Below are 24,710 nucleotides of genomic sequence, written 5' to 3'. Positions count from 1 at the left end.
AACTTTATTTAGCTTTGGTTCAGAGACACAAGGAAAATACTGTAACCAGAAAAGTATCAAACATTGAAAGACAGGTTAAAAGGTTTTGTATTTGTAGAACTATTTTGCACATGGTTTTTTTCTGCTTCTGTTTCTTAAGGGTACTTTTACACTGTTTGCTTATTTTGAAATAAGCTATTCTAGAAGAAATACTCTGAAATAGCTTATTTTGAAATATCACATCAACACTTCAGGGAACCCTAAAAATTAGTCCAAGGGAGGCTTCCCTAATATGGACATGCTACCTTGATTTAGAGCCCCAGGAGGCACTGGGGAGTAATTTCTCTGAATGACCCTGGAGAGGAGCTATTTCAAAATAGCAGCAATGGAGTGTCTACACTACTGCTATTCTGAAATAGCTATTTCGGAATATGCATTATTCTCGTGGAATGATGTTTACAGAAGTTGAAATAAGATGTCCATTATTTCAAATTTATTTCAAAATTACAGAATTGCTGTGTCGACACTCGCACTGTTATTTCGGAATAACACCTGTTATTCCAAAATAACACTGTTGTGTAGATGCACCTCCCAGAAATAAAAGTGTCAGTTCAAGTTTCCCACTAACATTACCTGCTGGGGATCTTCTAGGATATATCCTTGATATCTTAATGAAGATGCAAGGTCTCCTGTCTTTAATGAAGATTTCATTATTCCACGGTGTTCATTAATTAATGAAATTAAACAAGTATCACAAACATTTAAAAAAAGGAAATATTTTTAACAGGGGGACTAAAGATACTTTTCCCCTTTCAATTATTCATCTTTTTACTCTTTGACTTTGTGGTTGTCTTTTCACTAGTCATTCAGTCATCAAAGTTTTCTAGGACCTGAATTTCTAATGTTAAAAACACATTAAAAAAGCTTTTCTTTAGGGTGAAGGGAGGGGGGGCAGGGCTTGAGAACCTTTCAGATTTTCTATTACATCATACAGAAGCTGAAAGAAAACCCATTCCTCCCCTTTGCTATACATCTGTGAATTTGCTGGGATTTGCGAAGGGACTTAAGAAATTTAGGCATTCAGCTCCAATTGAAATATAATGGCAGTGGGGCATATAACTTCTTAAGGTCTCTCTGAAAACCTCAGCCTCTGTCTGTCAGGTTGCTTTTGATTGTTCTAATACTGTAGGCCACTGAGTAGCTCTTTGTACGTCTTACATAACGTGATAGGATAATGAGAAGTTCCATTCTCTTCAAAAGGCACCATGCCCTATGTGACGGTGACCACTAAATCCTGTCCTGTTTAACACTCACAAACAGTACTAGCATTAAAAAACTATGACAGGATTGATATCAGTTTTGTAGCTCATTAAATGATGACAGATCTTAAAGATTAGATAGATAGATAGATAGATAGATAGATAGATAGATAGATAGATAGATAGATAGATAGATAGATAGATAGATAGATAGATAGATAGATAGTATCCCTCACAATGTCAAAACTTTTTTCACAGAAAGATGGGGAAAATGCAGACCAGTTTATGGGAAGAACAGAAATCCCCCGTTTTTCAGTGAGCACAGGTTTCTCTTGCCCAGCCCATGCAGCATTGAGTTTGGATAGAATGTTTTAAAAATATCTACAGTCTAATACGTACTTTAGTAGCCACAGGACACTGGCTTTTACATGCAAAGCATTAACCCGATGAACTCTGGTAAAAAAGCAACAGACTGAAAGTAAGGACAGGATGATAGGAAATCTGTAGAATTATCCCTGGCCTTATAAAATCTGCAATTTTCACTTTAGAATATATTCAGTTGGTGCATTTTGTTCTAGCCATAAAATACATATTTTAGATTTTAAATCATCATAGTAACAAACAAAATAACATCTATAATGCTTTCTAACCACAGCCACAATGCCCCAAATTCTAGTCATGGCTTTGCCAAATAATTGCTTTGTGGCTTTGACCAAGGCAAGTTATATACCATTCACTGTCCCAAGTTTTCTTTTGAACTGAGATCCATTCTCTGAAATAAGATGCACAGGCTATCAGTGAATTGAGTTGATTATGTCTCTGGTTTGCAAGCTCCACCTGTTCTAGCCCTGGCCTTAGCATAAATTGGAGCAACCTTGGGGCTTCTGTAATTTATAGAAGATGGGTATGGCTCTAAAGTCAAGCACTAATTGGGAATTGCTATAGTATAGCTGCCATCTGCCTCCTCCCATCCTCTATGCCAGTGTAGGTTTGGGTAGCAACCAACTAGGGTAGTTTTACACTAGCTGAGAGCTCCTTGCACTGGGGGAAATCGCAGCTGGGCAGTTAAGGCCAGATATCAACCTCTTTATATTGCTAAGGCCTGAGAGAATCTCTCTCTGCTTCAGTTCTCCATATGTAGAACAGAGAATGCTTATCTTCCTTACTGGAGGGCTATGAGGGTTAGTTAAGGCTACACAATAAAATGTTAAACTCCAGGTTTGAAAAATGAAAAGTGCCACAAAAGTATGTTTATTATATTTCATAGTTCCATAACAGAATTATAGGTTTGAGTTAACGGCAGTGGCTACAGATAAGATTCATTATGGCTTCTGTGTTCTGCTGTAAATACAAAAATATCAATTTGATGTGCCCCAAACTCAAATGAGTATTTCTTTCTGCCAAAGTGTTCCAAGACTTGTGGGAGAGGCATTAAGAAACGGGATGTCCACTGCAAAGGCACCAGCCTTTCCAAGCTAAAAGTCTTACCAGAAAGTATGTGCAGCAGAGAGCCCAAGCCAGAATCTCAGCAGCCCTGTGTACTCGGACGATGCCCCAGAAATGATCGGCTCCTGTGGGTGGTTTCTTCTTGGACTGAGGTACAGTACTACAGTCTGCATAAGTGTCTTGTTCTCTGCAGAGCTCATGTAATAGTACAGACATACCAGCATGCACAGAGCATATGAAAGGGGAAAAAATGCTAAAGGGTTATGCTAAAAACACCTGATTTTCAGAATGTGTTGAGCACCTTTTCATCTTTTCAGATGTTTCAAGTTGGGCATTGATAGATTGAGGCACTCAATGTCAATTTTGAAAATTTAGGTTTTTGTCTCAATATATTTGACTGTATCCTACTTTCATTTTTTATGTCAGATGCCCCTTGGCTTCACAGTTGTTTCCAAGATGGCAAAATTCATACTACAGGTTGGACCTCCCTGGTCCAGCACCCTCAGAACCTGAGCTGTCCCAGACCAGGGAGTTTGCCAGAAGTGGGGAAGTCAGTGATCCCCTGCTGGCTGCCCTGCTCCTGGGCGCCTCTCCCTGTGACTCCCTGCCCTGCTACTGGCACTGCTAAAGCTGGCCTGGCACGGCTCCCCACCTCGCTGCCCTGCCTGCTGCCCCAGTGTCTCCCAGGGTTCTGGCTGGAGACTGCTTGTCTGCTACTAGTCCTGCTGCCGCAGGGTGTTCTCCAGGGTTCCTGGCTGGGGCCACCCAGCTGCTGCTGGCCCTTTTGCCAGTGGGGTTCCCCAGCTGGCGCTGCCCAGCCATCCCACTCTGTTGTTGCTGGGGATTTCAGCCCCCTGTCTCCATGCTACAGATTGAACCCCACAAATCCAGGTTCCCCAGCAGAGGCTGCCCAGTCATCTCAGCCCTGCTGCCACCAGGAGTTTCTCAGGGCCCAGCTTCAGCTTGGAGTTCCTTGGCTGGTGCCAGGACTCCCCAGCCACATGGCTCCGCTAACGCTTGGGATTCTCCCACCAGATGGGAGCTCTTGGGTTGCTACCTGGCCTCCTTGATGTTGGGGGTGTTCCAGGCCAGGGTGGGATCTCCCCAGATGCTGCCTGACCCAGCCAGGGATTCCCAGCCCCTGCATTGCTTTGGGGCTCTTTGGTCCAGCAGCATCCCTGACCCCGCCAGACCACGGAGGTTGCTGGACCAGAAAGTCCTGGATTTATGGGGTCCAATCTGCAGCATGGAAACACACACGCTCCCCTGATCTTTATATTTTTACTTTTCATGAAACATTCATATTTCCACAAAAATTTGTCCTGTCTTTAGTGGAACTGATGTTAATTTGCAGCAATGTATAAATATATATTAAATATATATATATATATTTTTTAGTGCTCAGCCTCCTGTGGTCCAGGAATTAAAAAGCGGGAAATGAAGTGCAGTGAAAAAAGCATCCACGGAAAATGGATCCCCTTCCCTCAGCGTAGATGTCGGAACATAAAGAAACCAAACTTAGAACTAGAAGAAGCATGTAACAAAGGCCCTTGTCCATTGCAGAGGTTATACCGCATGGTGTCTGAATGGGACTCATCACCCTGGCAACAGGTATGAGAGAAAAAGTCACCAGGAGGATTTGGAGTAGGTTACTCCTTTCTCTTCCACCTCAGTACTCTCAGTGCCACTTCCTTTTTTGGAATTTATGGAGTCAGTAAGGAGTGTACAGACTCTTCTGTGTGCTACTGTTCCTCACTGCGGAATAGCGGACCTCAGCTATGTCTACACTGCAGGCTTTCTGCGCAAGAACTTTTTGCACAAGAGTTCATGTGCAAAAAGTTATTGCACAAGAGCGTGTTCACATTGCCATGTGTTTTGTGCAAGAGCTTCTGTGGCACTGTGGATGCTCTCTTGCGCAAGAAAGCTCTGTTGGCCATTTTAGCCATAGAGGTTTCTTGAGCAAGAAACCCCTGTTGCCCGACCACACATGTCTTTTTGCGCAAGAGCTCTCGCGCAAAAAGGCTTATTCCTTTTTCTTGCACAAGAATGGGCTTGTAATGTGGATGCTCAGCAAGTTTTTGCTCAAAAACTCTGCAGTGTAGACATAGCCCTTACATTTACCACTTGGGTGACTGTACCCTTAATGACCAGACCAATAACCTTCCCCTTTCAGTCTTCTGTGAACAAAACCACACATTATAGTCAGCCAATGCCCGAGTTGGAAATATCAGGCCAAATTCTGTTCTCCATTACGTCCATTCAGCCCTATTGGCCTAACATATGGTACTAGGTATGACAGAATCAGTGGATGGGAATAGCTGATATGTAGGGCAGCCAGTTCAAAAGTTCACAGGAGAATGATGAAGCCAGATTGAAGGCAGAATGGGTGTTTGGTGAAACATTGTGTGAATAATGAGTAATGCCTAGGGAAACTGCACAAGCAGACTATGCTGAGTTGTGCTGCAATTCCAAAAAAAAGGCTAGAACATAACATAATCAGCCATAATGGGACTGTTGTATTTTAGTGCTGATCATCCACAGGTGTCTGCTGCATATAGTCATAAGATCTGTTCTGCTGGGTCAAGACTAATGGTCCATATAGCCCAGTATTCTGTCTTTCAACAGTGGCCTATGTCAGATGCTTCAGAGGGAATTAGAAGAACAGTGCAATTCTCAAGTAATCCATTCTGTTGTCCAATCTCAGCTTCTAGCAATATTCCATAGAAAATGTTCTGGCATGATGTACCTAGTTCCATAGTCCTGCATTTTGGAGTAATTAGTTCTTTGGCCTAAAACTGAAGACTGTCACCTACTACTTGTGATATCCCTCGTCACTAGCCCTTGTCATAACAGAGGATACTGATGTAGATGGACTTTGGTATGATCCAATGTGGCCATTCTGGTGTTCTTAATAGGGCTGCCACTGCACTACATTTTGTGCCATTTCCAAACTCTATATGACCATTTTTCTTGAAATTGCACAGTGGATGAACATTACATATCTATATGCACAATGTATTAGAGCATCTGCACAAATTGTATGGAATTCCTTAAATACTGTGATTGATTACTGGATCAAGTCTGTATTTGATCTACATTCTTGAAATGAAGCTTCTGTATTTCTGGAACTTACCTATTTTATTAATCATTTATCTATGAGAGACATATTCATTTAATATCAATAACGATGTGTACCTGGTAACTGTAATCTGTAATACCAATCACATTTTAAGGGCATACTTTTCATGAAGCACATGCAAGTAAAAGACTCGCTCACTTTATAATACTTCAGAGATCATCTTAAAAAAACGTATTTTTTTCCTTGACATTTGTAGCTTCTCTGGGAATTTTACCTGTGGTGGGACAGCATGAGTAGGCCCAGAGAATCAAGTCTCAAAACAGATCAACACACAAATGGAGTGAGATTTCCTAAAAGTCTCATCTTCCCATTAGTTACCTAAATAGGTAACTAGATTTTCAGAGGGGATTTTCAGAGGTGTTCAGTTCAAGTTGGATACTTGCCTCTTTTGAAAATCTGGCACTTGCTTCAGTGGCTCAATGGGAGCTGCGCTCACTTGAAAATCTGGTTTTGATTGCTGGTGCTGAGCAAGGGGACGTCTGGCTTTTGAGCTCTTTTGAAAATTTGGTCTTTATGTCTCTCTTCAATTTGCATGTCTCATGCAAAGCCCTTGATAGTCTTTCCATTGATTTTGGGGGGACCATGGAAAACCGTCTGTGTTATAGACTATGACTTCTATCTTTCATTTTCTGTAGTGTACAGTAACGTGTGGTGGGGGGGTGCAAATCCGTAGCGTGCAGTGCCTCCGGCAAGGACAGCCAGCAACTGGGTGCCTGCCACATCAGAAACCAGTGATGTCAAGAGCTTGCAACACTAACTTTTGCCCGGCTCCAGAGAGAAAAGGTAAAACCCCAAACTAAGCTGTGAATTACATTCAGTGATAGGTTGGATTGCTCAGAATTTTATACACTGGCAAATTTGTCAGGGACACTGTCAAAATAGTTGGTTTGGTTTCTTGTTTCTTGTTTTTTTGTTTCTTTCATCTTCCTGCGTAAATCCCACATTTTTCAATTTTACCATTGTGCTTTGCAAAATATAAAATTCAGAAGTGCATCATGTTCCTTTTCATATGGGCTGTGTCTACACTGGGCCACTTATTCCGGAAAATCAGCCGCTTTTCTGGAATAAGCTGCGAGCTGTCTACACTGGCCCTTGAATTTCCGGAAAAGCAACGACGCTCTACTGTACAAAATCAGCCGCTATTCTGGAAAAACTATTCTGCTCCCGCTCGGGCATAAGTCCTTATTCCGGAGCACTGTTCTGGAAAAGGGCCAGTGTAGACAGCTCAGTAGTCTTTTCCGGAAAAGCGCGTCTACATTGGCCACAGACGCTTTTCCAGAAAAAGGGCTTTTCCAGAAAAGCAGCCTGCCAATGTAGATGCTCCTTTTCCGGAAAAACTGAAAACGGAATAGTATTCCGTTTTAAGCTGTTCCGGAAATTCATGCCAGTGTAGACACAGCCATGGAGTGCTGTTAAAGCAGTCAAAAGGGGCTAACTGGTAGGTCTGAAAAGTTCAAGGTGGGGGGAAATTTTTGTTTTGTTTTGTTTTGTTTTGCAATTCAGATTTGAGTTGTTTCTGTCACCAGTTAAGATCGGGCTGCACTGTGCATAACCTTCACCTCCGCCCTGTTACAATCCATTTTATTGATGAAACATCCCATACTGACATTGGCATAAAGTTAAAATAATGACTTTTCAATAGAGAAGCAGCAAATTGTTCTTGCTGCTACTGCGTAGAAGACATTCATAGCTTCAATTCACTCTCATTTGCCTCTCTTTGCTAATCTTGATGAACAGTGACAAAAGTAACTCTTATATGTACATCCCTATTGTCTTTCCTGCAGCTGTCACTTATGGCTTAGTTATGCCTGATAGACCTAATTTTCATTGAACAGTCAGTGTGGAGACACACCTCTCCAGAGAGAATGTTCTATCCCAGGGAGAATGCCATCTGGAGCTCTCAGGATTCACATGCTGCTTTCTGTTGGGCACAGATAGCTCTCCTCTACACTGTCAACTAGCTCTCCTGGTTGGCACATAGTGTGTCTGGTGGGGAGGGTGGACATGGATTTGTGCTCTTGTTCTTCAGGGGTGGGGAGCCTCAGGCCCGGGGGCTGGATGCAGCCTCTGGATTGCCTGGGTCTGGACCCCAAGGCTTAGCGTTGGGGAGCCCGTGCTGGTATTCCAGCCCCCTACCACCCACCCACAGGGCTGGAGCACAGAAAACCTACTAGCCTGGGCCACCATAGGCCCTGGTGTGTAAGGGGAATGTGAGGAGTGTCTTTCTCCTTCTCAGTCAGGGACTTCTCACTTTGCTTCTCATTTGTGTCCAGCCCCCAACTGATTGTTCTGTGGGTCCATGTTATCTTTGGGGTGTTTTGGAATTCTAATGGAATGGGGTGCAAGTAGTCTTTGTGCTCTTTTGGGTGCAGGGGTTGGAATTCTGTCTGGCCCATACATGTGGAATGTAAAGAAGCTGAGGTTCCTCTCTTCTCCCTTCAACCAGCTCCCTCTACCCTCCCAAAAAAACAACCCAACAACTGTGCATCACTGTAAGGACCAGACAGAATGTTAAGACTTTAATTGAATAAAATCCTCACTGCAGTAAGGATTTGGCCCATATCATGCTCTTCATCCCAGCAGACCAAAGTACTTTACACACATTAATTCTCAAAAGACCCCAGTGAGGGATTTTAGCATGATTATACCCATTTTATATATAGGCGCTGAAAATAAAGGTGGCGCCCTGGTTAAATACAACAAAAGCCACAGCCAGGTCATAGTTGACTTTCTTCCAATCCTAGAGCAGCATCCTTACTCCCTGTCTCATATTCTAACCATCAGACAGTATTCCCTCACATCTATATTAATTTCTGAATCTTTACTATGCAAGGAAAACCTGTAATAAATATTGATTTGTCAACCATCAGGCCTTTCGGAAACATAATATTGCACGAGCCTGAGAGGTAAGACAGGTGCAGAAAAATACCCAGGGTGCAGAAATAATACCAAGGGTGCTTTATTTGTGGGATGTGCAAAAGTCCATCCCTGGGATTCATCAGTCAGCTCCAACCAACCTGGATTGGAAGAATGGATGATTCAGGCCTGAAATTGACAAGTAAATAACTGAACAACTTTAGAAATGGCTGAACAGTTCTAAAGACTCGGACGTTAATACCAAATCTTCCCGGAAGTTCTGCTGTGCTTCAGAACTTGTTTTGTGAATTTATGAAATCACTTCCTGTCATAAGATAGCAAAACCCTTCACCTCCAACATGATTCCTCTGTCCAGATTTCATATCTGAGATGATGGCTGTTACTCATTTTGGTCTTGGCCAGTTTCTCCCCCTCCCCACAGCTGTGGAAGCTCTTTTCCCTGTGTTGTAACTGGTTCTTCAGTCTCTGGAGGTCATTTACCTTGTCTCCGCTCTCTAACTCTCCCATGTGCTGCTTTAGATAGATATGGGGCCAGCTGTGCTGGAATCACATGGAAGCAAATAACTCTCAATTAATAGCTGCACAGCTCCAGCTCTGTGAGCCATTAGGGAGAGATCATGGAGAAGAAATAAACATTTCTAGGAGAGTTATCATGTACTCCTAGACAAGTTGGGTCTCCCCACAAGCAATTTTTTCTCATTTCCATCACTCTGCTAAACACAGCAACAGGTATTGTAATTTATAGCCTGTAAATCCGAACTACTTGGAGCACCTTAAAAGGAAACTGCACTTTTTAAAAAATGGACATTTATGAATATGAGGTACCAAACCAACAAAAGGAGGAGAAGAGGGGAGTCATTCAGAGGCCACTGAACTCAATGGAATTAGGTCCTAAAATTAATTCTTTTCAGATGCCTAAGTGACTTATGTGCTTCAGTCCCATGTTCAAGGCATAAGGGAGGCATAAGGGATCTGTCAAAAATACTTTCTTTCTCGATAAATCCCACTCTAGACTGCCGCTTTTTGCCGACAGAGTGCTGAGTCGGCAAAACGCGGTGGCCATTTTTATGCAAATTAGGCACGGGATATTTGAATCCCTGCCTCATTTGCAATGTCGACCTGCCTAATCTGCATCCCTCTGCTAACAGAGGGATGCAGTCTAGACATACCCACACATAGCTGGTTTAATTCTACTTTCACTAAAGTTAATGAGAATGTAATCACTGACGTGGGATCACAGCAAGGACAATGTTAAACGTTTTTGAAAAATCCCACTCTAAATTACTGTGCTATGTAATCTCATAAAGATCTTGCTTATTATCCTGGGGATTTGTTCAGATTTTAATGAATGCACTGTGAATATAAATGATAGAATTTAGATGTCTCCCAGTTTAAGGATGCAAACTGTAGTTCTCAAAAAGAGGTACCTTATAATAGATTTTGCTTTGTGGGTACAAGATTTAACCTTTCAGTGCACTTAAATTTAGATAATTGAAAATGAACTCTTCTCCCTGTACCTGGGAAGCATGGATACACAAGCAATTTTGTTCATACATACAGAGCTTGTGGTTGGAACATTTAGATTTATTTCTGTAGTATGTGAACACACATGCACTCACAGAGGCTGAACTATTTTCTCTGCAGATCAAACGAAGGGTAGAGTAATATTCATTAGCATAGGGCTCAGTAGCTTCATTAATGCCAATAGTAAAATGCTGAATGACTACAGTGGACCAAGGATTTCACCTTGGATAATTTTTGAAGAGTTGTGCGATAAAGTATTTTGTTGGTCTCCCATCATGCCACAGTCTATTACATCAAATGCAGAGCAACCCAATTAAAAAGACAGTGATATTGGGGGAGAAAGATTGTACAAGGCCTTCTTCTTTAGCTGAAATTATCCCTTGTGTTTACGTCATTTGCAAATGTGTAGAAATCAATAAGTTGAAGTACTGCCTTATTTACAAAATTGCTGAAATATACCCTAAACATATTGATTGGATTTGCCTCTTTCAGATGATCCCTCTTGTCTGGATTTCTTCCCGTGGTGTCATCTGGTCCCCCAGCATGGTGTCTGCAACCACAAATTTTATGGCAAACAGTGCTGTAAATCATGCACAAGGAAGAACTGATCACAATATTTTACTGCAACCCTACAATGACAGGATTCTCCCTTTTGGTTTACAATGAAATTCAGTTGACTTCAAGGCAGGATCTGATGCCACATAAACCACTGATGGAAGAGAAACGTACGATGGAGTAGCTTTCTAGGGGACTATCCGAGGTACAGTAATTGTTAGATTAAAAAGTGATCGAGGACTGGCTATTTTTTTTGTTTTGTTTTGTTTTGTTGACCTCCCTAAAGTTTGAGGTACTAGGGATCACTTGAACACTACCAAGCAAGGGGCAGTTCTTCCCATTGCTCTTTAAATATGTCATTTTGCACTGTCATATGTGATAAGAAAGAAAATAAGGTCAGCAACGCTCATCTGAATAATTTATCAGAATATGGGCAAAAGAGATGGTAAATTCTGTGTCAGCAGTATCTCAGTCTATCATCATTGGTCTTTTTCAGTATTTGTTATATTGTCTGTTCAAAGTAAAGAGGAGGTTTGCTACAGTTCTCATGAGAGAGATGTCCATATGGCTGTTGCTTGGAGCATGCAGTGACACGCCTATCACAGATGTTATGACCACAATAAGTAAATAGTGCACTACAAAGATAAATGGTGCTTCTGCATTACACTTGCTGCTGGAAAAGCAAGTATGGCATCATGCTAATGTTTTTATTGTTTTGAAAATTTTCACTTTCTACTTAGTGTAGAAACTCAGAGGTGGTTAACTAGCAACTTGAAATGTATTCCTAGAAATATTCAGCCGGTAGAAATATGTGGAACTTTTAATATTGCCGTGTAATATAAATAAAATGGAATTTCACATTTTGACTAACTCAAGGAACTCAAAGATTTATTGTGCTCAATGGTTATATCATTTTCATTCTAAGCATGTTAGGTAAGTTATTTAAAAGTTTAAACTTAATTTTTTTTCAATAATAAAACTTCAAAATATGTTTCTCCAAAGTTAAATTGCTTGAATGCTACTATGGTGAAGAATAATTTATTTTTATGTAAACTTTCTCTGCAAATTTTGGTTCACAGGTAGCAAAAAAGAAATAGCAAGAATATGTTTATCTGTTAAGTCACACAGATGCCTCAGAATGGCTAAATATCGATAAATGAAATATCAAGTAGAAAAAATAGTAGTGCCATCAGAAAAATCAAATTCAATTATATTTTAGACTATCATAATCCTCAAAATATACTTTTTTAGATTAGTCTCCTTTAACATTTTAGAGCACTCTCAATGATATTTGTAGTCATTTCAATATCCAGAAGTCAGTAGATGTCACATATTAAATGCTATCTTTAAAATGTTTCTGCATTGGAAAAAGAAAACCAATCTGTTTGCCAAAACCATTGTAACTGAAATAGGATTGTGTCCTACTGTAATTTTCTGGGGAGTGGCTATAAGGGACCTATTTATCTAATTCCACCCAATCCCACAACTTCTTTTGATGAATGTAGCTCAATTTTACTGCTTTTTAAAGTATCATTTCAAACTAGGATTAGCCATCTCAGCACTAATGCCAGACAGTGGTCAGCTAAAATTAGCAGTTCCTTTTGCAACAATTTAAATGAAAAACATGTATTCTCTGATACTTTAAGAAATGTTGATTGGAAACATATCTCAATCAACTAGGCTCTGTCTTGATATTGGACTTTGTATAATTATAACTTTTTTCTTGGAAAACTGCAAGTTTTTTTATTTTGTTTTTATAATTGTGTCCTTTTATTATTTGATGTAAAATAATTAATTTATTAATGCATAGCTTTTCCTTTATATTTCATCATTTACTTCCTTAAGTAAGTGACAACAGTTCAAAAGAGAAAATGACAGTGCCACGAAATATGGATTATGGTGTAAAAAACAAGAATATAAGTGTAATATTTAATTATTTTATAAGTTTTATAATAAAGTACTCTAACTGTTTCACTATATTTGGATTTGTAAAATTCTTGAATAAAATATGGAGGTTATAAATAGATGCCGAGTAATGTAAATGATGTATGTGTTTATCTGTGCTCATGCAAAAAAATGCCAAACTGCTCTGTATTAAGACAATACAGTATCCTAGTATGTACATAAATTTAATTATAGGAACAGTTTCATAAAGAGAGAAGGGGTTTCATATTACATTACAGACATATAAATAGAGTGTGTATATCTAAGTACCATACAAAAGTATCATGGACAAACAGCTGGATTTTTTTATCCTTTACGTATATCCAGAACAAGAAAAAAACACCTAACAATCAGCAGCCAGTTACTATGAATTACATTGAGATTCTGAAATAGAATGAAAATTAGTTTCAAGTAGGACATCGTGGGAATTCAGTGCAGCAGGACTGATTCATAACTTTCATGAATTAGGCCAGATATAAGATTCCTCTTGAAATTGAAATATATGTTGGATATATGCTGTTCACCTTTCTGGGTCACCTTTTTTGAAGAGTCATCTGAAATGTACCATAGTTTACTCAACAGAGGGTGCACATTGTTTCTGCCAATTTGACTACATATGGTAAAAGATGCATCTTGTTTGAATTAATAGTGTGCAATAAATGGAGATTAGATTTCATACATAAAAGGGCCTTCTATAGCTTCGTGATTTTATTAGTACGATAGCAGAACAATCACAAAAAACCCTTTTATGTTCAGGAGATCATGTCTGGTTCATGAGTTCTCCTTGGACTATTTGCTTGAATAACAACTGTCAAGTGCTCACAGAGCACAGTTTGGTTACATCTACACTGCAGCGCTATTTCGGGATACCAGCGGTATCACAAAATTGCTATTCCACATCTTTTGAGCACATCCGTTATTTCAAAATATATAATAGGCTCACTATTCCGATGTCCCTGTAAACCTCATTCCAAGTGGAGTAAGAGATGTTTCAGCATAGCAATTTATTTCAAAATAAGTGCTGTGTAGACAGTGCCAAATTACGAAATAAGCTATTTAGAAACCGACTCGAAATAAGCTATGCAATTTGCGTAGCTCAAATTGTATAGTTTATTTCGAGCTACAGATGCAGTGTAGATGCAACTTTTGGCACATTGATTTCAGTTACTAATACACTGCCATAAAAATTAGAACCTTGAATAATAATCTACTTGGGACAGACAATGGAATTAAAATAGACTGACAGCTGCAAATGAATCACAGTGCCGGAGACAAACATTTGGAAAAAAGGCAATATTGCATACATGTGTATAGTCAAACTGCTGGATAAACCCCAAATTAATATCTGTCTGGAATTGCTGAGCCCTGAAGATTAACAGAGTTTGCAATGTTTGGTTGTTTTCAATGAGCTAGTTACTCCAAGTCTCACTTAACAAAGCAGAATGGTGACTTTTGAAAAAGAAACACCTGCATTTCCCAGTCAGATTTCATCATACCGCTGAAACTGAACAGATAGGTTATCAATGGCTTGACTTGTTAAATGAAAATCAATTACCGTAGGTGTTTGGAAGTCTTGAAGTGTTGCTGGAAGCAAATTGGCATTTTGCTATATGTGGTTTTACAGCAACAGGATCCAAATTGCTAGTTCCCTTTTAAGTGACTCCTGTGCAAAAGCATTCACACAAAAAATTATTGGTTTTATTATTGATATTATATCTATTGTAGTGCCACACAATCAGTGACTGCACACACTGTGCACTGCATACACATTTAGTTTCGGCCACTGACCCAAAGAGCTTACAGTCAGTCACATGATGAGAAATAAGGAGTGGATGCAGTAATCAGACAAGAGGAACACAAATTAAGTGAGATCATTATGTTGTGTAATAGAGCATTGGTCATAGAACACCAGCTGCCCGGTCACTGTTGAGCATTTTGTAGGGCTTTGAAAGAGCACTGAGCATGAACCATAGAGCACCATATAGGTACATCTATACAGCAGGTCTAAACTCAAAATAAGCTATGCAACTTGAGCTAAGCTAATTGCATAGCTTAAATTGAAATAGCTTATTTCAAATTTGGGAACATCTACACAGCACTTATTTTGAAATAGAGCACTCTTCCTCCAACTTCCCTTATTCCTTGTACAATGAGGGTTAGAGGAGGTGCAGTAAGCAGTCCTCCAGTCATTTCAACATTATGTCAAAATAACTGCTTGTGTATAGACATGGACTATGTTATTTTGGAATAATGTCCGTTATTCCAAAATAATGTAGCTGTGTAGACGTACCCCATCTCTCCTTTTAACTTTAGCAATTATGTCCAATAAGGTCTGAGTGGACAGTTGAGAAGAGAGGGAGCAAAATAGTGGAGTGAGCAAAAGAGCAAGTCAAAACAAGAAGGCTCTTGTCAGCAGCTTTTCCGGAAAAACTTGCCAGCTGTCTACACTGGCCGCTTGAATTTCCGGAAAAGCACTGACGATCTCATGTAAAATCATCAGTGCTTTTCCGGAAATACTATGCTGCTCCCGTTCGGGCAAAAGTCTTTTTCCGAAAGACTTTTGTGCAAAAGGGCCAGTGTAGACAGCATAGTACTGTTTTCCGCAAAAAAGCCCCGATCACGAAAATGGCGATCAGGGCTTTTTTGCGGAAAAGCACATCTAGATTGGCCATGGACACTTTTCCGCAAAAAGTGCTTTTGCAGAAAAGCATCCTGCCAATCTAGATGCGCTTTTCCGAAAATGCTTTTAATGGAAAAGTTTTCCGTTAAAAGCATTTTCGGAAAATCATGCCAGTGTAGACGTAGCCGAAGGGTGTAGGAGATGAATGCTAAAGTAGGTGGTGAGTCATAAACAAAGGTTATCATTCAGAGACTGCAGGGGACTACAAAGAGCTTATGGCATGACAGAATATTCAGTTCCATCAAAAGACATCTGAAAATAAGATGATACAATGTCTAGAAAGAATACCCCGCGTGCTTCACCAGCCAGTCTCATGTGAACAAGAGCCTAATCAGTCTCAATGTCCTGTCCACTTCCTCCACAGTGTATATCACTTCCACAGGAATAGTAGTCAATGCTGAGATGTCATTCCTGAACCTTTACTTCTTTCAGAAATTTTACTACTTGGGGTTACAAACATTACTTGCCTCCCATCAGCACAGCTACTGCCAGAATCTAGGGCAAGTCTTAGGGCAAATTTGTGCTTTTGTCTTGCTTCATGTGTTTGATTAATTTTTTTCAGATATTGGGTCCTGGGGGCCCTTTTAACGCTTGGAGTTGCTTTCATTTAACCTCAAGCTCATTAGCCCATAAAAGCTAAACTAAAGCAGAAGTATTAATTAATCAACTAAATAGCTAAAATTTGAGTTAAATGATGCAACTGAAAGACTAACTTGATATAAATAAGAGTGGCAACATGAGATGCTAGGAAAGAAACAGTTCAGACAATTTCACTCATTAGTAATGTCCACCCAGAACTCCCTTGCGGTTGCTCTATCCACCACATAAAGTAGCAAAAATACATTTTTTTTATCCCTCCCTAATTTACACTCATCTAAAAATCTCTTTTTAAAAAACCCTAAAATCCAAGCCAACATGTACACTAAGTTAAAGTCTGAATTAAAACCACAGTATCAAGAACATTCCAAATTCAGCTAGCAATTCAACGCAATATGCTTTCCTTTTGGGTACGTCTAAACTACATGCCTCTGTCGGCAGAGGCATGTAGATTTGTTTTTTTGGCAAAGGCAAATGAAGCCACGATTTAAATGATCGCGGCTTCATTTACATTTACATGGCTGCCGCGCTGAGCCGACAAACAGCTGATCAGCTGTTTGTCAGCTCGCGCGCTAGTCTGGACATTCCCCCTGTCGACATCAAAGCCCTTTGTCGGCAGCCCCGGTAAACCTCATCCCACGAGGAATAACGGGGCTGCTGACAAAGGGCTTTGATGTCAGCAGGGGAGCATCCAGACTAGCGCGCGAGCAGACAAACAGCTGATCAGCTGTTTGTCGGCTCAGTGTGGCAGCCATGTAAATGTAAATGAAGCCGTGATCATTTAAATCGCGGCTTCGTTTGCCTTTGCCTATGTGTCTAATCTACATGCCTCTGCCGACAGAGGCATGTAGTCTAGACACAGCCTTAGTATAAGTATTGTAATCTTCAAGGTGTGATACACAGATGGTATATGTTGAGAACAGGAACAGGGAACTAAAATGTTTTGTGGCCATTCTATGCAAAAATGGTAGAGAAGAGGGGAAAGCTTTGGATTATCTGGAGAAGGTTAAGGCATATATTCCAGACTTCATCTCTGGATCTCAAATTCAAACACAAGGGAAAAATACTTCAATAGTTTCTAATGGTTCCTGCCAAATAATGTAAGGAAAAATGGTGAGACATAATTTAGAAAACCACCTCCCATGAAAGAACTAGACAACCTCACAGAAGTGATTTGAACAACCACAAATGAGCCTAGTGGTTTGGGCAAATGATGCATATGGGAAAAAGAGCACATCTGTAAAAGTGTCACTCAGTACCTCTCTCTGCTGCCTATCAGAAAGAGATGAAAAAGGCTGTTTGGGTTGCAATGGACATAGAAAGAAATAATTTTACAGGAAACAGTCTTCTGGACCTTCGAGGAAGAATATTTCAGACTGCAAATGACAGAAATCAGTTGGCATTGATACGTTGTCATTATTCATCTGTCTTGCAGTGGCTCCTGGAATCCCCAGCCAAGCCTGACACCCCACTGTGCTAGACACAGTCTCTGCTTCAAATAGCTTGCATTCTAAATGGGCAAGACATGCAAATAATCAAATTTCCATTTTAGAGACAGGGAATTGAAGCACAGAGAGCATGAATGACTTGCCCAAAGTCACACAGAAAATACATGGCAGGGTTTGGAGCCCAGATTGCCGGAGTCCCACGATCAGTATTTACCTCAAGATCAGTATTTACCTCAAGACTGTCCTTCCCTTGACACACTGTGAAAAATAAGACCCGTCTTTCCTCTACTAGCTATGTCATATTTCATTCAGTGAAATGATCCATTACTTATTATTATAGCTGAACACAGATAAAATATTCAACCACAAAGAGACTTGGTTTCAATGCCTGAATTATGCCCATAGAAGCAAAGACGTTTGGATAAGCCTCAACATTTGGAACGATCTTCCGGAATTAAGTCAAGCCACTGTCACCCAATATTTCAGCTTTAACATGGAATTTCTGTGCTTGTCAGGATTTAAAACAGTCTGTTAGCATCATCCAGGAGGCTGAGGATGAGTTTATTTTGGTTTTCTGTGACATTAATCCTCTCATCGTAACATATGAGAGCTGACACAATAGCTTCTTTGGGAAAGATTTATGGGGATTTTTGTGATAGAAATACTAGCTCAGATCATTGCTTCCCATGGAAAAGCAAGCAGGAGGGAGAATGATGGGAGGAAACTTCCCTCCCTGAGATCTCCCCATGTCATCCTGTCAGCGGGATGAGGTCTAACAGGAAAAGGCTTTGGGGCCCACCCCAAACCAGGGATGACTGTTCGGGGATGCTTCCACATTGGCTCATGGACGCTCTATTGCAATCATGCTGCCAGGGGCTTGTCCAAGTCACATATGAGCCCAGGATTGCAGAAGGGACCCAGGATTTTCTGACTAATTTTCATAGAGCCCATGTTTTGGTCAGCCTCCAGAAGTGGTCTGCTCACTCCTTGTTCTCCTGCATTATAGGAGACCATGTCACGAGTTCTCTGCAAGGGCCACAGACATGGGGAACAATGATATGGAAGGAGCAGAGTTCTCTTTTGTGGGAGGGAGGAGATAAATCTGCTCAAATATTGTCCCTCTGGATGCAGATCTAGGAACATGACCCTATACATAACACTGCAAATAGACACTGAGGCTACGTCTACATTGTCAAAATTTTGCGCAAATACTTTTAACACAAGAGTTTTTGCGTTAAAATATTTGCGTAAGAGAGTGTCTACACTGGCATGTGCTTTTGCGCAAGATATGTGCTTTTGCGCAAAAGCATCCGTGCCAGTGTAGACGCTCTCTTGTGAAAGAAAGCTCTGATGGCCATTTTAGCCATCGGGCTTTCTTGCGCAAGAAATTCATGTTGCCTGTCTACACTGGCCTCTTGCGCAAGAACAGTGCGCAAGAGGGCTTTTTCCTGAGCGGGAGTATCATAGTTCTTGCGCAACAAGCACTGATTTCACACATTAGAACGTCAGTGTGCTTGCGCAAGAACTCCCTGCCAGTGTAGCGAGGCAGCATGTTTTTGCACATAAGCAAGCGCTTTTGCGCAAAATCTTGCCAATGTAGACGCAGTCTGAGGGTATCTTTTTATGATGATAAAGTGGGACACTGATCCTGATTCTCACTCAGATTAAAGCCCTATGATCCAGGAGCCTAGGAGAACTTCCCTAACTTAAAACAGGACATGTAGGGACATAATCCAGATCATTAACAAAAATGACAGCAGCATCACCCATTAAGTTGCTAATCCATGTTGGACATCTATTAGGGCTGGTTAGAATCTTTTCTTTTCCTCTTTTTTTCTTTTTCTTTAATTAACTTTCAAAAACCAGAATAGGTTGGGTTGTTTGGGGCTTTGCATGAGTAAAACATTCACTTTATTTCTGTCAGAAAAGCCAGAAAAAGTATCCAAAGAAATGAATTTTGATTATAAATAGTCCAATTTTCATTAAAAATTACTCCAATAAATTTCATCCTGCTCTACGCAAAGGAACAAGCCAGCCTGGCTTAGTCACAGTGACCTATTGTTCTCTTTCTAAAACAATGCAATCACTACAAGACACCAAAGATTATTCCCACTTCCTCAAATAACTGAACTCATTAAAGAGATTTAACTTTCCAAGGAACAATGTTAATAATAGAATTCTCTGTGGACCGAGTGCATCGGAGTCATAGAGCTTAAAGCCAGATGAGAACTCCAAATCATCCAGTCTAGTGATGCTCACACTGAGACTTGGGAGCTGAAAGTGGCTCTATAATGTGTCCCTGCAACTCTTTGCAACACATGATTTGATTATTAGCCAGTCTAAGGCATTACCAATAAGGATGCTTTCATTTTGTTATTAGCCAATTAAATGATCACAACTTGCATTAAGTTATTAACTTATTTGCTGTGAGAAAAATCTATATTATTCTTTTATGTGTGTTTATTTCCCCTGTCATATTGTTTCGTTATGAATATAGGTACTATAGCCTACTACTGTGGCTCTTTTGGATTATGTTGTTCACTAATTTAGCTCCTGAATTACTGAAGTCTGAATATCACTGATCTAGTCTGAGCTCCTATACATCACAGGCCACCAACACCATCCAGTCACCTCCACACCAAAGCCAACAACCAGAATTAGACCAAAGTATTACAACGCTTAGGAGAATGAACTATTGTATTCCACACATGCAGAACTGACGGACCTAAGCTGCACCCCTGCCCAATGAACAGGGCTGTCTCAGCATCAGGAGTCACAACTTTTCCAGCAGCTGACATCATCTATAAGCGGAAAGGTGTTAGCCTTGGTTTTTTTTTTTTTTTTTTTTTTAAATGTCATGCTCAACTGTTCAAATACTATCTAATTTATTACTGATAGGGATACTGACAGGTTCTCCGCAGGTATAAATGCTATCCTGACATCAGCTGAAGATCTGCCCAGTATTATTAAATATGCAGAAGGATATCAAATGAAGTAGCATCACTAGCTTTCTAAAGGACAATGCAGCACTTTGCTAGGATTAAAATCAGAGCAGTGAGGGAAGATTGTTATTCTTGGGGCCGAGGCTTGCACATCCCCTTTCCTAATTTTCTCATTAATTTTCTGCACCCATTGCCTCTTGGAGCCCAGCCAGCTCCTGTCAACCACCAAAAGACTTCTCTGAAAAGAGAGTCTGCACTTCCGTTTTCAGGCCGTCTTTGTTCTTCGTGTCATTGTAACGCTCTAAATAGATGGAAGAGGCACAAATTGGAGGCAGTTTCTTTTTGTATCTCGTGGTTTCAAACGTATTTGGCTGCAAAGAGATTTGTTAATAATCCATGTGTCGTCCAGTCCTTAAATCTTCGTGACTAGTTTGGCACATAACTCTGTATCTCTTTCTTTTAGTTCCATCTCGTTCTCAGTGCATTCCCTCCCTCCCTGAGCCCCTTGAAGCGGTGGCAGGGGGTGGGTTCCGTAGTGCAGCACTTTGCAATAATCCACTCTGACAGAGGCAGGATGCTGATTTACAGTTCTGGCTTTGGCACAGGAAGGCCCCACTGCCATTGATGTTGGAATCCATGTACAAGAAGCTGCTCCCTGTTTAAATCATAACAGTCACATTGCATCAAGAGAAAAGAGGAATATTGTTAAGAATTCCTGGAGAAAAAAAATTCCCCTCAGGTGTAGCTTGTAAGGCTTGATTAGCTCCCGTATCATGTTTTAACTTTTCATAGTAATCCTGCAGGTTTTTGTGCCAAGAAGGCTGGTTTTTCATATACGTAAGATAGAGAGACAAAAACCAAAAAACACAAAACTCAACCCTGTAAATTGCCACTGATCTACTTTCCCATAGTAGTAGGAAAATTAGTACTCATGACAACCAAAGGCCAAGATCATGTATTTATGTGTAGGTGTAAGGGAGGGTGCAGGTAGCTGTTTTATTCCAGGAAATAAACTAGAGCTGGCTGAAAATCAGAATTTCTGAAACTACTGCTGGCATGTTTCATGCAGTGCCACAGCGAGAGCAGAGACCCTGATGTTTCATGGGAGACTGACCAGGGAGGGAGCCCAGTCCACAGGGGAAAGTAAAGGTATGAGACCCCTCCCCCCCATACTACTACTCCCATGAGGCACCATCGTAGTTCAGATAAATGCAGATGATAGTTAAACTGGCACAAAATGAAACCTTTTGATTCAGCCTGGCAAACTGAAAGGCTTTGATCCTGGTTGACTCCCCTCCAAAATGAAGTATTTTGTTAACTCGTTTGTAATTTCCATTGGAAAATTTCATTTCTGCAGAAGATGCATTCTCATTATTATTACTATTATTACTATTATTACTATTATTACTATTATTACTATTAATAATAATAATAATAATAATAATAATAATAAATAAAAACCCAAACAATGACAGAAAATTCCTGACCAGCTCTGGAAAGACCCCTTCCTTCCTTCCTTCCAGCTCTGCGCCAGTAGTCAATAGTCACCTCCTATCAACTCCCAACCCCATGTCAGTTCATCTGTGCCAACCAGCAATTCAGGGGGAAGAGACAAAACAGGGCAATGCCCTGTCCTTGCTTGCCCAAGTGCATCTGTAGATGGCACAGGACATATAGTCCTTGTAACTATCTTGTGCCTGCAACAAAGAAGGAGGGAGGCCACACAGGGGTGTGTGTTTACCCTTTCTGCTCCTGTGTCACTGGAGTGAAGTTCACAGGATATCTCATTGTCTTGCAGTTAGACACATACCAAAATTTCTTGATGAGCTAGGGCCTCCATTCAGAAAAGCATACAAAAAATGTGGTTGCTTATCCACAGTTTATCTGAACTCTCTTGAGCCTCTCGGATCTGATTCTCATCTCAGTTATGTCTCTGTAAATCAGGAATGATAGCACTGATTCAGTGAAGTTATACTGCTGTCAAACCAATGTGTTTAGGTTTCTGGATACAGCTACATTAGATTTTCCCTCCGATATTTGGGATTTTTGCTTCTGGAAGGGCTGGAAAGAACCTCCAGAAATAGCTTTCTTATGATACTTTAGCTCTTCTATTTACACAGCTGGAGCCTGTAGTGACTGGGCCCTTCAGCTGGAAGGAATGGTGAGAGGAAGATGGTTCAAGAGATGGGAGATGATTCAATCCACATTTCCTGATCTGTGCAAGATCCAGGGCACTTTCAGTCTCTGATACAAGGGGATCATAAGGATTTCTCCCTCCATACATTCCCAGTCGTGGGAGGAGGTAGGACAACAGTCCAGATTGTGCACCAGAGAGGGTATGTCTACACTACCACCCTAGTTCGAACTAGGCTGGTTAATGTAGGCAACCGGAGTTGCAAATGAAGCCCGGGATTTGAATTTCCTGGGCTTCATTTCCATATTGCCGGGCGCCGCCATTTTTAAATGTCTGCTAGTTCGGACTCCATGCCTGCGGCTACACGTGGCACAAACTAGGTAGTTCGGATTAGGCTTCCTATTCCGAACTACCAGTACACCTCATTCCACGATTAATGGAATTCTCATTAATCATGCTCATTAATGACCAAACCCCTTCGTTATCACAGTAGGTCCGGTGGCACATTGGCATCCAGAAAATGGCTGGGTACATTCCAATTTTTTTCAGAGCCCATCCCTACATGCAAGCCCACAAATTACAATCTTTTAAAAACTGCTCATTAACTTACTCTCACTGGATAGTATGAGTGTCCATGTGTGCTCAATATATATAAATATATATGTACTTTCTGCCTTGCCTATAGTTTTCACATTAATATGTCATGGACTCCTGGAAACTAAGGGTACGTCTAGACTACATGCCTTTGCTGACAGAGGCATGAAAATAGGCTGCCCGACATAGTCAATGAAGCTGGGATTTAAATATCCCCGGCTTCATTAAAATAAACATGGCCGCCATGAGGTGTACAGGAGCGGTCGATAAAGGCTTCCCTTGTCGACCAATCCGTGACTTGACTCGTGCTGTACCGATGATCAGCTGAGCCGGCACAGCGCGGCGGCCATTTTTATTTTAATGAAGCCGGGGATATTTAAACCCACGCTTCATTGACTATGTCGGGTAGCCTATTTTACATGCCTCTGTCGGCAGAGGCATGTAGTCTAGAAATATCCTAGCTAGCCAGGGAAATCACAGCCTGATCACCAACCAGACTTTGCAACATGGGAAGTGGGAGGTGGTTCTTCTCCTGTTTAATCAATATGTCCATTTGTTTCAATTCTGTCTTTTAAATTTTTTTCCTGACTAAGTAATGAGTAAGAGGTTCATTTAAAGAATCATTGATTTGGATCCATTACCAGTGTAGTGCCAGTGTATCCGGCTGGCACGATCTGTACCTGTATGCGATACTTTCAATGGGAGACTGCACTCTAGTGTAGAATCAGAATATGACACAAAGTTATAAACCTTGATAAATGGTGCCTGCAGAAACGTATGTGTGTACCTAGACAGCCACCTAGTGGACATGCTTAAAAATGAAATTGAAAGAACTTTTGTGTTAGTCTCAGTGGGGTAGCTGTGTTAGTCAATATCTACAAATCATTTGATGATGTGGGTTTTACCCATGAAAGTTTATGTCCTAATAAATCTGTTAGGGTACAGCTACACAACAATGTTATTTTGAAATAACTAGTATTATTTCAAAATAACTTAGTCCACCTCTACACAGCAGGCAGTTGTTTCAAAAGAATGTCAAAATATTGTCATGCTGGAGGACTTCTGACTCCGACTCTTGTAACCCTCATTGTATGAGGAGTAAGGGAAGTCAGAGGAAGAGTACTCCATTTCGAAATAAGTGCTGTGTAAACACTCTGAATTTCAAAATAAGCTATTTTAAAATAAGCTACGCAATTGACATCGCTCAATTTGTGTAGCTTATTTCAAGGTAAGTCTTGCTGTGTAGATGCACCTTAAGGTGCCACGTGACTCTTCATTTTTTGCTAGAAATCTGGACATGTCCTATTAGCAAAACAATATAATTAGGGATACTTTTCAGTGATTTTCTGCACAAACACAGCAGAAATTATTTTGAATTCTTTAACATTTAGAGACAGGAATTTTATTTCTTTATGACTAGCTCAGACTGTTTTTTAACAATTCATTACTAATAGGTAAAACACTTCTAGACTTTTAACAAAACTGAGGGTTTACTAGATATAAAATTACCTCAGGAACTAGTATAGATGTATCTATTGATCTTAATTTCTTCTAAAAAGCCTATCTCAGCTCTGAGGTCAATTATCTCCCAC

At 40.5% G+C, this 24,710-nt stretch overlaps 1 protein-coding gene across 3 annotated transcripts in view; it reads left to right on the top strand.

Moving 5' to 3' along the window:
* The window catches only part of ADAMTS18 (ADAM metallopeptidase with thrombospondin type 1 motif 18), a 129,498-nt gene extending 116,689 nt beyond the window's left edge, over positions 1-12,809 (top strand). For all 3 annotated transcript variants that reach the window (XM_006122438.5, XM_075940029.2, XM_075940027.2), the window contains exons 20-23: positions 2,645-2,836; positions 4,083-4,295; positions 6,459-6,606; positions 10,717-12,809. In XM_006122438.5, coding sequence (XP_006122500.2) covers positions 2,645-2,836; positions 4,083-4,295; positions 6,459-6,606; positions 10,717-10,832 — 669 coding nt within the window. In that variant the 3' untranslated portion in view covers positions 10,833-12,809. The remainder of the gene's footprint in view (positions 1-2,644; positions 2,837-4,082; positions 4,296-6,458; positions 6,607-10,716) is intronic.
* The last annotated feature ends 11,901 nt before the right edge of the window (positions 12,810-24,710 follow it).

The sequence above is a fragment of the Pelodiscus sinensis genome, chromosome 12, assembly GCF_052426305.1.
Source record: "Pelodiscus sinensis isolate ZL-2025 chromosome 12, ASM5242630v1, whole genome shotgun sequence".
In the NCBI taxonomy this organism is placed as follows: domain Eukaryota; kingdom Metazoa; phylum Chordata; order Testudines; family Trionychidae; genus Pelodiscus; species Pelodiscus sinensis.
Note: the sequence above shows the minus strand (reverse complement) of the source record. Positions and strands in the feature narration are given on the sequence as shown.